This window comes from Halichoeres trimaculatus, unplaced genomic scaffold (assembly GCF_033239565.1).
Source record: "Halichoeres trimaculatus isolate MK-OKI-2021-1 unplaced genomic scaffold, fHalTri1.1 fHalTri1_scaffold_7, whole genome shotgun sequence".
In the NCBI taxonomy this organism is placed as follows: domain Eukaryota; kingdom Metazoa; phylum Chordata; class Actinopteri; order Labriformes; family Labridae; genus Halichoeres; species Halichoeres trimaculatus.
This window is the reverse complement of record NW_027437185.1, coordinates 33,197,777-33,209,782: the sequence shown is the minus strand read 5'-3', so window position 1 is coordinate 33,209,782 and position 12,006 is coordinate 33,197,777. Positions and strand designations below refer to the sequence as shown.

The 12,006-nt window shown below is 41.2% G+C and overlaps 1 protein-coding gene across 3 annotated transcripts in view; it reads left to right on the top strand.

The window, feature by feature from the left end:
* The window catches only part of LOC141793357 (transcription factor COE3), a 174,535-nt gene that overhangs the window by 20,268 nt on the left and 142,261 nt on the right, over positions 1-12,006 (top strand). For all 3 annotated transcript variants that reach the window (XM_074673988.1, XM_074673989.1, XM_074673987.1), the window contains exons 2-4: positions 639-795; positions 3,109-3,172; positions 6,511-6,566. In XM_074673988.1, the coding sequence (XP_074530089.1) occupies positions 639-795; positions 3,109-3,172; positions 6,511-6,566 (277 nt within the window). The remainder of the gene's footprint in view (positions 1-638; positions 796-3,108; positions 3,173-6,510; positions 6,567-12,006) is intronic.

Sequence of the window (12,006 nt, the reverse complement as noted above, 5' to 3'; positions counted from 1 at the left end):
GGGTGCAGAAAGGTCACGGCTGTATTAATCTGCCGTCTGGGGAATACACCTCTGAGCCGGGAAACACACAGACCGGGGGAGAGCGGGCTGCTTTCCAAAAACAAACCCAGAGCATGAATAAATATTTATCAGTGCCTGGGCCATCATATTGATCATAAAGTGTTTTAGGAAACAAAACAAGCGGGAAAATGAGATTGATGTAAAAATATTCGGCTGTTGCTCTGAGCGTTTCCCCCTCGGACTTTGAGAGCGTCTGTGGGCTTAGAGCAGAGGTCGCTTCCTGAAGGAATATCGATTTTATTTCAGGATCAGCCAGGATTCCCGTCCTCCTCCCCTTAAATCAAAGGCTGGAAATTAAGTTACTACTGGTTTACTGTTAATACACTTGGTAACTGTTGTTTAAACATTTGAAAAAGATAAATAGGTTTGTTCTGTGTCTGAAAATAAACATAAGCTTTTATTTTGAAGTTCCAGCTGGCAGAAAAACCAGATCCAAACTTAGATTTCTTTCACTGCTGTTCCTCTTGACCCAGAAACATCTCTAGTCATCAGCCCACCTGTTTGCACCTCACCTGGGCTTTTGCTTTTCCTTTTCCTCAGTGTTTTATTATTAAATCCATTTTCTCTTTCTGTTTCAGTGGTGTGGGTTTAGCCCGAGCTCACTTTGAGAAGCAGCCGCCGTCCAACCTGAGGAAGTCCAACTTCTTCCACTTTGTTCTGGCGCTGTATGACCGACAGGGTCAGCCCGTCGAGATCGAGAGGACTTCTTACGTCGACTTTGTGGAAAAAGATAAGGTGAGGCCACATTCACACATGAAAATGAAACTTGATTCAACTTTTAACAGCGCTAAGCTTGATAAAGTGCCCTTTTTTGCTGGATTATTAAAAGCAAGAAAGTTATTAAAATGAAAAAAGACAAATGTTAAGTCTTTATAATGAGACAGAAAGTCTTAATTAGGAGTGTCAAAGTCTAGATTACAAGAAAAAAAGTAATTCTGTGGGAAATGAATAAAATATTTAGAGATAAAAAGTCCTAAAAATAGACTTAAACAGACTTAAAATGAGATGCATGAAATATAAAGTGCCAAAATAAAAATATAATGAAGGGAAAAGTTGCCAAATGAGATGAAAAGAAAGAATTATAAAAAGAAGGTAACAGTTTTAAGATATTATGAAGGATGAAAAATAAATATATTTTGATTGAAAGTCAAAATATATGAAAGAGTCATAAATATGAGACAAAAAATAAAATGATAAGATTTTTTTTCTTTGTTGGAGAAAGTTTTGCAAACTTATATGTGATAGATCAGATAGATTCATCAGAAAGTGATAACATAAAAAGTTAAATATGTCTCACGATGTTCCTTTTATTGGAAAAGAAGGCGAAAGTATGACATGGTATGTCAATATAATGAGATAAAAATTCAAAATAAAGAGATAAAATGTCATTCATATAAACATTTTTTTCTAATTTGTTCATATAAATAAGAATTACAGTTTTAATTTTAAGATAATTAGTCATAACATTATTATATTTGGATATTAGAAAGTTAAAACTCTGAGGAAGCAAGCCGATTTATGAGATGTTTATATTAAATTTAGAGATAAAAATCTATTAATAGTACATTCAAACCAAAATTTTAAGATAAAATGAAATATGTGAATATATATGAGGAATTAATTTTTTTTTTTTTTTTTTTTTATAAAATATTAAAATGATGTGAACCAAGGTTATAAATGTGAGTAAACAAGAAAAATAATGAGATATTTGGATTTTTCTTGGGGACATATTTTAAAATGTATAGAAACTGATAATAACATAAAAAGTCAAACATAAACTCACAAAGATCTTTTTTCAGAAAAAAAGTTTGCAAAAAATGATGTAGAAGCAGTGCGTTCTAATATTGAGATAAAAATGTATAAATAAATTAGATAAAAGGTCAATGTTATGAATCAAGCAGGAGTTAGACACTGTTGGTCATTAATTATGAGATACATCTCAAATGTTGACGTTTTATTTCATAGTTTTAACTCAATTTTCTTTTGTCACAGCTTTATTTTTGTTTTAGGCAAAATCTGTGTCTATTTTAACTTGTTGACAATGGGGGTCCTCAAAAAACTGCACAAAAAGGGATTCATCCGCTGCTTAAAGTAGTCCCTGGCAGATGCCTTATTCCCTCTTTATTTTGGGGGATTAAACTTTTAATTCTTACAAATAAAACATAATTACGATGAAGAACGCTTCTCCCTCTGACGAATATCAGAGTAAAGAGTATTAATAGTAACTTTCAGTCATTATTACTGTAGTTATGATATTTAAATATCCAGACAGGTTAGGAGAGTTCGTCGGTGTTTGATCCTCTGCCAGCTGGCAACACTTCTTCCCCTCCAATCCACCCACTCATTCGCTCACCTCACCTCGGCTTTGACCTCTAGTCTCTCACCCCGACATCCCCCCAGCTCTCTCTCTCCTACACACACACACACACACTTTTACACGTACATGCACACACACTGGGACTGAGCCAACACTCCCGGGCACAGTTGGCACCGAGCGGCCAGCTGATGGAGGCTGAAAGCAGAGAGATAAAACAGGAGAAATGGCTGAAAAGAGGAAAGAAGGGAAAACAGAGGGAGATAAGAAAGAAAAGACAGAGATGTGGACACAGGGATGAAGGCGTTAGACGAGTCTGGGGTGGGTTACTCTGAGCATGCAGACCACCGTCAAATTTTATGGCGACTCAAACCATAAAACTGGCGTAAAGATCTTTGATTTTCTTTTCTTTTATGACTTATTTTTACTTATGTACAGAAAAATGGTGAAATAGAATCAAAGAGATGCTCTTCTCCTTTTCTAACTTTGAATACTTTAAATATTAACACACACACACACTCACACACACACACACACAGTTTGTGCTCATTTGACTTTGACAGCAGCAGCTCTGACTGTGAGCTCTGAGCGTCCTGCTGTTTCCAGCCTCACAAACACTCAGCCCACTGCTACAGAACTGAACATGTTTTATCTCACCTTCATCACACTAAGACCTGTGTGATCTGTGTGTGTTTGTATGTGTGTGTGTGTGTGTGTGTGTGTGTGTGTGACAGGAGTACAATGGAGAGAAGACCAACAATGGGATCCACTACAGGCTACAGCTCCTCTACAGCAACGGTGAGTCTTTAATACCAAAAACTCAGCAGAAATATGACATATTGCTTCAGCTAGGGGGTGCCATAATCAACTTGAACTAAAAAGTTTCTACAGGATGATCTGCATGTAGTAAATACAACAACCAAACTGGGCTCCTCTTCCTTGGTTCAGTGCCAGCGGCAGCGCACACCCCCTGCCTCTGACTGTGACTACGTGAACACATTCACTAGCCCAGCAACCACCTGTAGCATCGCATTTCTACATGGTAGAGACTCAAGAGCCATGCACCTGACTTAACATGTTAGTACAAGCTAACCACGGGTATTTGACACATACCTGGTAAGCAGAAAGCCAACTCGTGTCGATCTTCATCCCATGCTACTCTTCAAGTTCCTAAAAGCAAGTGAAAGTCGAGCCAAGCTTCACCCTCATTTAGAAAGAAGTTTGAAATGTTTAGTGTTTTGTTTTTCTTCCTCTGTGCTACGTCTGCTATCGTAGCTTCTCAGGATAACTTCTTACACTCTCTATCATCAAGATGCAAAGTCATCTGCACACTGGTCATGCGTACTCTCTGCCTAAAAACATCCTGATACAATCAAAGCATCATCATACTGGCAGAGAAAGGAGGTTGAGGCTGACACAGACACTGACACACATGTATAGAGGTCTGTAGGAGACGACTGAGCAGGATTATTCTTGGAAAAATTGAAATTTTATTCTTTAGGAAATCATGCAGACCCTATTTTGGAGAATCAATTTTTCAATCTTTACGAATAAAGAAGTCAAGAGACTTAAGCGTTGAATGTCATGCTTCTGTTGACTTAAATAAATGGGATTCAATCGCAGATATTTTTCCAGAGACAGTTGATCTTTCAACCAGATCCATGTCCAGTACTTCTCCACTTCTTTGTGGAGCAGCTGGAGCCATGATGATAATATCTTCATCTGTGTTATCATTGTCCTCTGGAAATCTTAAACCTGTTGACTCCAGGCCTGGCTCTTCTCACTGTGAAGGTTTTTTGTTGTCGTTATCACAGAGTGCTTCATTCTGAATGTTCTGATGCATTTTCGTCATCTGACTCTATGTCTCACTCTTATCTTATATGACTTCAGTGTATTTGTTATGAACATCCTCTTTCTCAGTCTTTATTATGTTTAATTTCTATGTTCCACATTTCTTAAACTTTCACTATTTTCCCCTGATGTGTTGTTGTCATCACCCCCAATTTTCCTCCTTTGTGCTTTTATTTTGTCTTCATAACAGTCAAAACACTTTGTAAACATTTGTTTTTAAAGGTTCTGTATAAATGAAGTTGTTATTAATGCTGTTATATAACCTGCATTGTGCTGATTGATGGATTGCTGCTCCTTCATCTGTTGACAAATAGAAGACTTGTATATCTGCTGTGGAGGGATCTGGATTGTCGGATCTGATATGGAGCAAAAAATAGAACAAGAGTTGACACACTGACTAGAATTCAAAGCTTTCAACTGTGGTGTCATGACAGAGCGGAGACGTACTGGAGAGAGATCTGGTGAAAATACACCAGGTGTGTCTTTGAGGTGCAGCTCTATCCCTGCGCTGGCAAGTTGCAGCAGATACAGAAGTCTCCTACTTTTCAGATGCTGGAGCAGCGATGCATCAATAAGCACAAGTGGGACAGGAAGCTGTGAAATGAAATTGCATTACATCATTTAGCGACTTTAAAAATAAGACAAAGCGTCTCCAATCTGGATGGATTTTATCTTGACTAAAACATCAAACCGACATAATGAGCAGAGCCAGACCAGGAATCAACAGGTTTGAGGTTTTACAGCCCAACATGAACCAGGAGAGGATCATCATTGCAGTGGTCTCACCGGTGTGAGCTGACGCGTGAGAAAGCATGCAGTCAACGCGTCAGAGAGTGGCGATGTAGATCTGGTGAAATTCGGCTGTTAGCTCCGTGACAGCCTTATCGTTTCACTCCTACAAGACAAAAAAAATTCATTTTTCCCAAACTTGTTCCACTAATGAGCAGTTTAGACCCAAAATAAGAGAGTCAACATCCTGGTTTAAGGAATTTCCCTTCAGGTCCCTCCATGATTAAGTTTTATTCGCACGTTTCGTCGGATTTTTCTGGTTATTTTCTGAACTGATTGACAGAATAAGATTAAAACTAAGGTGAGCAGCAGGTCAGGTGAGTCTTTTTGTGGACTGCTGCTCAGGTTTGCAGAATTGATTGATGGAGTTAATTTAATGGCAGCTCACTCGCTCCCACAGGTGAAACTAAGTGTGTGAGCTGGTTTGAAGCTGAACTTTGCTGCATGAATTAGAGTTTGGAGGGAAGGAATTTATATTAAAGGTCACCTCAGTGGAAAACTTTTTCATTATCAGCACAGAGAGAGAGCATCTGGAATATCTGACAGCTAACTAAACCTGAACTCTGGTTTGTCCATCGGGGAGGCGGAGACGCCGCTCGGCTCGGTGCTGGCTCCGCTCCAGACCTGCTCTCAGACCCCTGCAGGAGCTGCAGATAAAGTGGGACATAAAAGAGCGTTTTCTTCCAAAGGGGGGATAAATCACTCTAATATGAGTCGGCGTCGTCGGATTAGCATCGTACGGAGGTAATTGACCTCATCTGCAAGCGGGACGGATAGCCGCCATTTAGGCCGCCGACTGCTCAGCGCTCAGCGCCGGAACGAGGAGTGAATCATGTCAATTAGAAAGCGCAGGAAGCTGCGAGGAAACGGCCCGACAAACACAGGGAAAAAAACAAAACAAAGCCACTGAATACAATTAGAGGCGCGGCGCCGCTAACAGGTGTTCCCTGCAATTTCCTTCCTCCACCCCATGTCGTGTTTGTGTCACATTTACGCTCGGATGCATAGCTAATAAAAGACAAGCAGTCCTGATTGATATTTAATTTGTGGGAGAATGAGGATTCCTTGTTATCCTTGAGGAAAAAGGCAGCAGGGGGGAGGTGAGAGGGGGAGATGTGGGGGGAGAAGTCGGCAGTTAAAGGCGGGTTTGGCCTATAAATAATAAACAGCTCTGGAGCAGCGCTAATGTTTGTTTTTGCTGAGGGGGGTGTTAGCGTAGCCGGGACGAGACGACAAGAAGAGCTACAGAAAGCATAAATACACAACCGGGACATAAATAATAAGAGAACTCACTCACTGAACATTAATACCAATCCACACTTTGGTTTTTCCTCCGCAAACTGAGATCACATTAGCATATCAGGCTAATGCATGCACGTGTTGGAGCGTGAATGTGTCGACACGCAGACAGGCAGACATAATTATGACTGAAAACTCAATGTGTGTGTGTATGAGAATGTGTGTGTTTGGCTCATTAGTGTTTTTGTGCTTTTCAGGCATCAGGACAGAACAGGATCTTTACGTCCGGCTGATCGACTCCATGACCAAACAGGTGAGATGACACACGCTCCTGGATCTGTTCACAGAAAAAAAAGCAAAAAAGATCCCTGAAAAAAGCTCAAAACGTCTGAAAGTGCATGTGTAACAAAGGGAAGAAAGAAATGAAAATGCATATGAAGCAAATCTTTAAAATATATCTTTATATTTACAAATAATTCCTGATCTACTGGTTTAAAAATAAGGAAAATAAACCTTCCCCCTCTCTGAATGTTATGAAAAGGGTTTCTTCTGAAACTGGCATTTTAAACAGTTTCCCTCCTCAGTCAAAGATGGAAACTTTCCAAGCTGTACGAATACTCAGAATCTTCAACTTCAGCATCCTTCTTACTGTACAACACAGGAACTATCGTTGATTGATGCTGTGTTGGAAATACTGACCTTTCAGGTTTCTTTTAGCCTCCTTAAAGTCAGCTACAGGGTTCCCACCTGTCCATCAAATCAACAAAACTGCTCATGAAAAGTTGGAAAAGTTTTATCAGAGACTATCTGAATCATTTGGGTCAGTTCAGAGATATTTTTAAAGGTTGCATCCAAAGAGGGGAAGAATGTTCACGTCTGGAAAAAAAACGATGGCGGATGTTGCTGATAACATTTCATTTTCATTTCAAATCTGATTTTGTGAAATTTGAGTTAAATTTCAGGAGTAATGAGCAAACTCGTGAGTTACACAACTTCAAAATCAGAAAAGTTAAGTCACAGTGTGTGCCCAAACTATTCTGTGAACCAGGCTGTAAACCTTTTTATCTGTAAGCTGTAAGGATCGGCTCTTTGAATGGGTGTGTATGTGGTTTCTGCTTCTTCTGCAGCTGGCCTCTAGTGGACACTTGCTGAACTGCAGTTTTAGCAATTCTTCATAGACTTCATATTAAAGGATTGGAGGTTTCCTCATGGTTATTTCCTCTCTCTTTTTCTTTCAAAGTCACATTTTCAGGCTGATTTGACAGAATAGCTGAAATAAGAGGAAATATGGAGTAGAGCAACAAATGGTCAAGGTTCAGAGTCAAACTAGTGACATGTGGCCTCTATATCCGATTGCACGCTTAAACTGCCAAGTTTGGCACCCCAAGCCTCATCTTTTTCAAAGAACATTCCTTAAATAAAAGTTTATAGCCCACAAAGTGCGATAACTCTAAGTTCTTTTTGCCTTTGGAGAAAAAAAACAGTGTTTCCCCCAAAAAATAACATTGTGTCTTTTTCTCAAGTCTTTTTTTTTTGCAGTATTGAAAGCTGTTGCTGTGAATTTTCACACAGGTGTGTTAAAACATCTGTACAATGAGATGTGTATATGTTGTTAAGACAAACAGGAGCAGCAACAACAAAACTTGTAATCCCACTTTGTTGCAGTGTTGTTGCAAGACCCTTTGTTTCACTTTAAGCCTTTTTAAAGTGAAAGTTAAAAGTTTCAAGACGCTAACTTTTTGAGCATTCTGAGGCAAAATAAAACTCTTACTTTGGACGTAATGAGTCTGACACTCGGGTGGTTTCTGTCTGATCAGGACTGCTGGCTTGAATTGTGACACAATAGTTTATTGATGCAGGTGATGATTGTAAACACCCTGAACCTCAACTTACCATAGATGTGAGAAACACCGGTATAGTTTCATTTTCTAATCTGGAAAATCCCCTTTTATCTTTAGAACTTAAAACATAAACAAAAAACATTTTGCAGTACCATGACTGTCCAACAGGGGGCTTGTAATCTCTACTGGAACAGAGAGTTCCAGTGTACCAGCATCCCGACTCATCAGCATGTGTGGTGTCTTCTTTGACTCAAACGCGACTTTGTTGGCTTAGCATAAGGCTGCAGCTAGGTAGAAACTGCTAACATGCTCTGCACAAATCTCTCTTTTGTTTTTGTTCATTTGACGGAAACTGAACAGCAGCTATGTTTCTGGGCAGCTTTGCAAACTGGAAATATTTCTGAGCTCTTCTGCAGACTCTCAGCTGGTTTCCACCAAGCAGAGCCAACAAAGCCGCTAATTTACTCTGACCCACAGTGACTCGGGCAACCCGCCCTCACCTGACACCACAGAAATTATAAAACACCCAGCATACGAGATGAATCCGTCCTCTTTCCAACCCCGGATTATGTCTAAAAGTAAAGAAAACTCTCCTCCTAACCAATGGTCCAGCTAACATTCCTCCTTCTCCTCTTTCTTTCCTGACTCCTGATGTGTTTTCCTTTCCAGCCGAGTCCAGATCCTCCTGTTCCTCCCACTTTTCCGGTTTTCACTCACTCAGAACCTCCGTGTGGGATCTGAACCTGTGAAAGCTTTCTCTGCCAAGAAAAAAACCCCAAATATTCCCGTCCTGCAGGCCAAGCTCCTCGCTTCATTCCTGCACATCGTTCAGCTCCAAATGCTCCTGCTGCTCTGAACACTTACAGTTTATGAGAAGAATAATACCAACGTTACTGCCGGGTTAAATCACGTTCAAGACTACTTATTCAAGAGCTCTGAGCGTATAAATCAGTCCTAAATACTTCTACCTGTCCTCTCAGCCTCACCTCCTCCTTATTACCCCCCCCACCTCAGTCATATCAGCCCCCCTCCTCCACCCGCTGGTTGAAGCCTGTCGGCATGTCACCGATCGATGTACCAAGCGGCTCCTCAACAAAGCGTCAGCCATGAAAACCAATCAATACGCCCTAATGTGGCACAGCGACGGCACAGTGGAGACAATAATCCTGACACCTCCTCCTCCATGACACACACACACACAAATACACACCTCCACCTCCCACCACATGACACCCCATTGGCCGACAGACAGAGCTGACAGGCGGGTCGGCTGGAGTCCCTGTGGATCGATACGACCCCACTGTGGGTCCGTCAGGGGCCCCGAGTCGGAGCAGCATTAATGCAGATTAAACTGTGAAGAGACCCTCGACTCTCACACACACGAACACACACACACACACACCACACACACACACCTTAACCTTTCCAGTCACACAGGGTGAGGGTCTCAGTCTGATTTTAGTCGTCAGAGCTCGTCTGATTTTTTATTCTTGATTTTGGACGTTGCGTCTGGGGGATGCAAATTTGACAGCCTGTTTGCAGATGCTGTGATGTCACTAACTGGTCTCTGAAGAGGTGTTACCAAACTTGTAGACAGTCACCATGCACGGAAGTCTCACTCAGCTACAGTTTTTAAAGACTGAAAGCGTCAGTGTGGCTGTGATGCCAGCAGAGGGATTGAAGCCGATCCAAAAAGTCCACCAGTGAGAAAAGACTGGAAATGCTGAAAACTGCAGTTCCTCAAATTACCACTAGAGGCTGGCTCCAGAAGCATCAAATACCACATACACACCCATTTTAAAAAATAAAAATGTTTCCTCAAGAGCAAGACCGATACGTGCTTTGACGTCAGAGTTTCCGCACTTCAGAAGAGAGTCGCTAAGTTGGCCACGCCAACAAAAAAGCTAACGGCCGGCCTCTTTACATTTTGTTCGGTTGATCAAAAGTTCGATTGAGTCAACGTTTCTCATTCAGAAAACCACAAACTACATGTTTCAAAACTGTGTGTAACAATTAAATAAATTCCATGTTTTTACACTCTGGGATTGGATCTTACAGCATCTAGTGGACACTTGGGGAACTGCAATCTTTTTTTTTTTTCTTTACCAAAGGGATCTACTTTTCCATGCCTTACTAACCCTTAAAATACAACTTAAACTTCATTGGATCAGAGTTTCACACTTACAGAAGGTTTCAGCCCTTTAACAACCCTCTACAAAGACAACAGTGTTGTGTTTGAAATTTTTTAAAAATGTTTTCTTGTCATAAATGTTCTTTGTCTCTTAGGATTTCACCATCAAGAATGTCTATAAACTGACTCAAATTATTAAAATCTTGTGTGCTAAAACTTCTCAACCTCTTATAAACAGATTAAACTCTGAAAAGCACCTTTATCTTAAATGTTTGTTCAACTTGTCTTTGATTTCCAATGAGCTATGCCTCCAAAAAGACAGCGAAATTCTCCCAAACTACTCTAAATGAAATATAAAACATATAACGACACACTCTTTTAAAAAAATATTTTTACTTTTTTGAATCCCCGTCAAACAAAATTCTATCCATGATGTTGTAGTGATTAGGAAACCTCTATTCTAGACCTCGTCTCACTTCTGAAAAATTCTGTCTTTCTGATTTTGTCCTAAATTCCAAAGCATCTGCACAAAAAATGAGCCCAGGCATTCTGATTTTTCCCTTTCCAAACACTTTTTAAATACTTTCCGTAACGCCCACTTTATGGAAAAAAGCATCTTTACTAGTGGACCTCAGAGTCCAGGTGTTTGTCCCGAGCTGGTCCTCACAGAGATAGAAAATCACACACATCCTGGCTGCAGAAAGTGGACACACAAAGAGGAATAAAAGTAGACGTACAATCACACACTGCTGGGATTCTTGCATCAGGAATGATGATGTATAAATATCGACCTCCAAATCCACACACTGAGGAAAGATAGTGTGTGTATGTGTGTGTGTAAGTGTGTGTCTGATGCAATCCCTGCTGGTCAAACTGGAGGTTTTAATCCAGAGGAACAGAGCCAGGACCGGGATCAATAATGCAGAAGTGGTCGTTATCCTAAAAGTATCGTCCCCCTGGGTGTGTGTGTGTGTGTGTGTGTGTGTGTGTGTGTGTGTGTGTGTGTGTGTGTGTGTGTGTGTGTGTGTGTGTGTGTGTGTGTGTGTGTGTGTGTGTGTGTGTGTGTGTGTGTGTGTGTGTGTGTGCAGGCAGGGCGTAGGTCTGTTTTGACTATAAAGGTGGATGAGGTAGTGGTAGGTCATTGTAGGGAAAAAGGGGAGGACACACACATGCACATATACAAAATCACACACACACATGCACATACACACACACACACACACACACACACACACACACTCACACACACACACACACACTCTTACTAGAGTTCATTTACAACCACCAGGGTATTACAAAAAGCACCACACACACACAGAAGCACACACTCACACACACTCAGCGGTCATCCGTCATCCGGACGCTGACATGACAGCTCAGTGGGGGTGAGGAGGGGGGAGGAGGGGGGCTGAGGAGGAGGGCTTCATCCTGGGGCGCCGCCCGCCATCTGGCAGGGAATTCTGGGAAGGCTGGAGGAGGCCGAGACCACCGAGAGGGGAGAGGAGGGGGAGGAGGAGGGAGTCAGAGTTGTGGTCGGCGGCCATGTTTGACTCTGTTTTTATTGGGAACAAAATCAAATGTAACACCTGCAGAAGTCAGCTCACACCTGGATTATGAGTCACCCGAACTGGTCCCAGTTACACTGCACTGGTTTAACTTTCCCCTTATAAGAGGGTTACCAGTCTAATAACACTTAGCTGGTAAACTGGTTTATCTCACTTTAAACTGGGACACTGCTACACAGAGTGGGGGTCAAACAGATTTTTTTTTATTTAGATGAA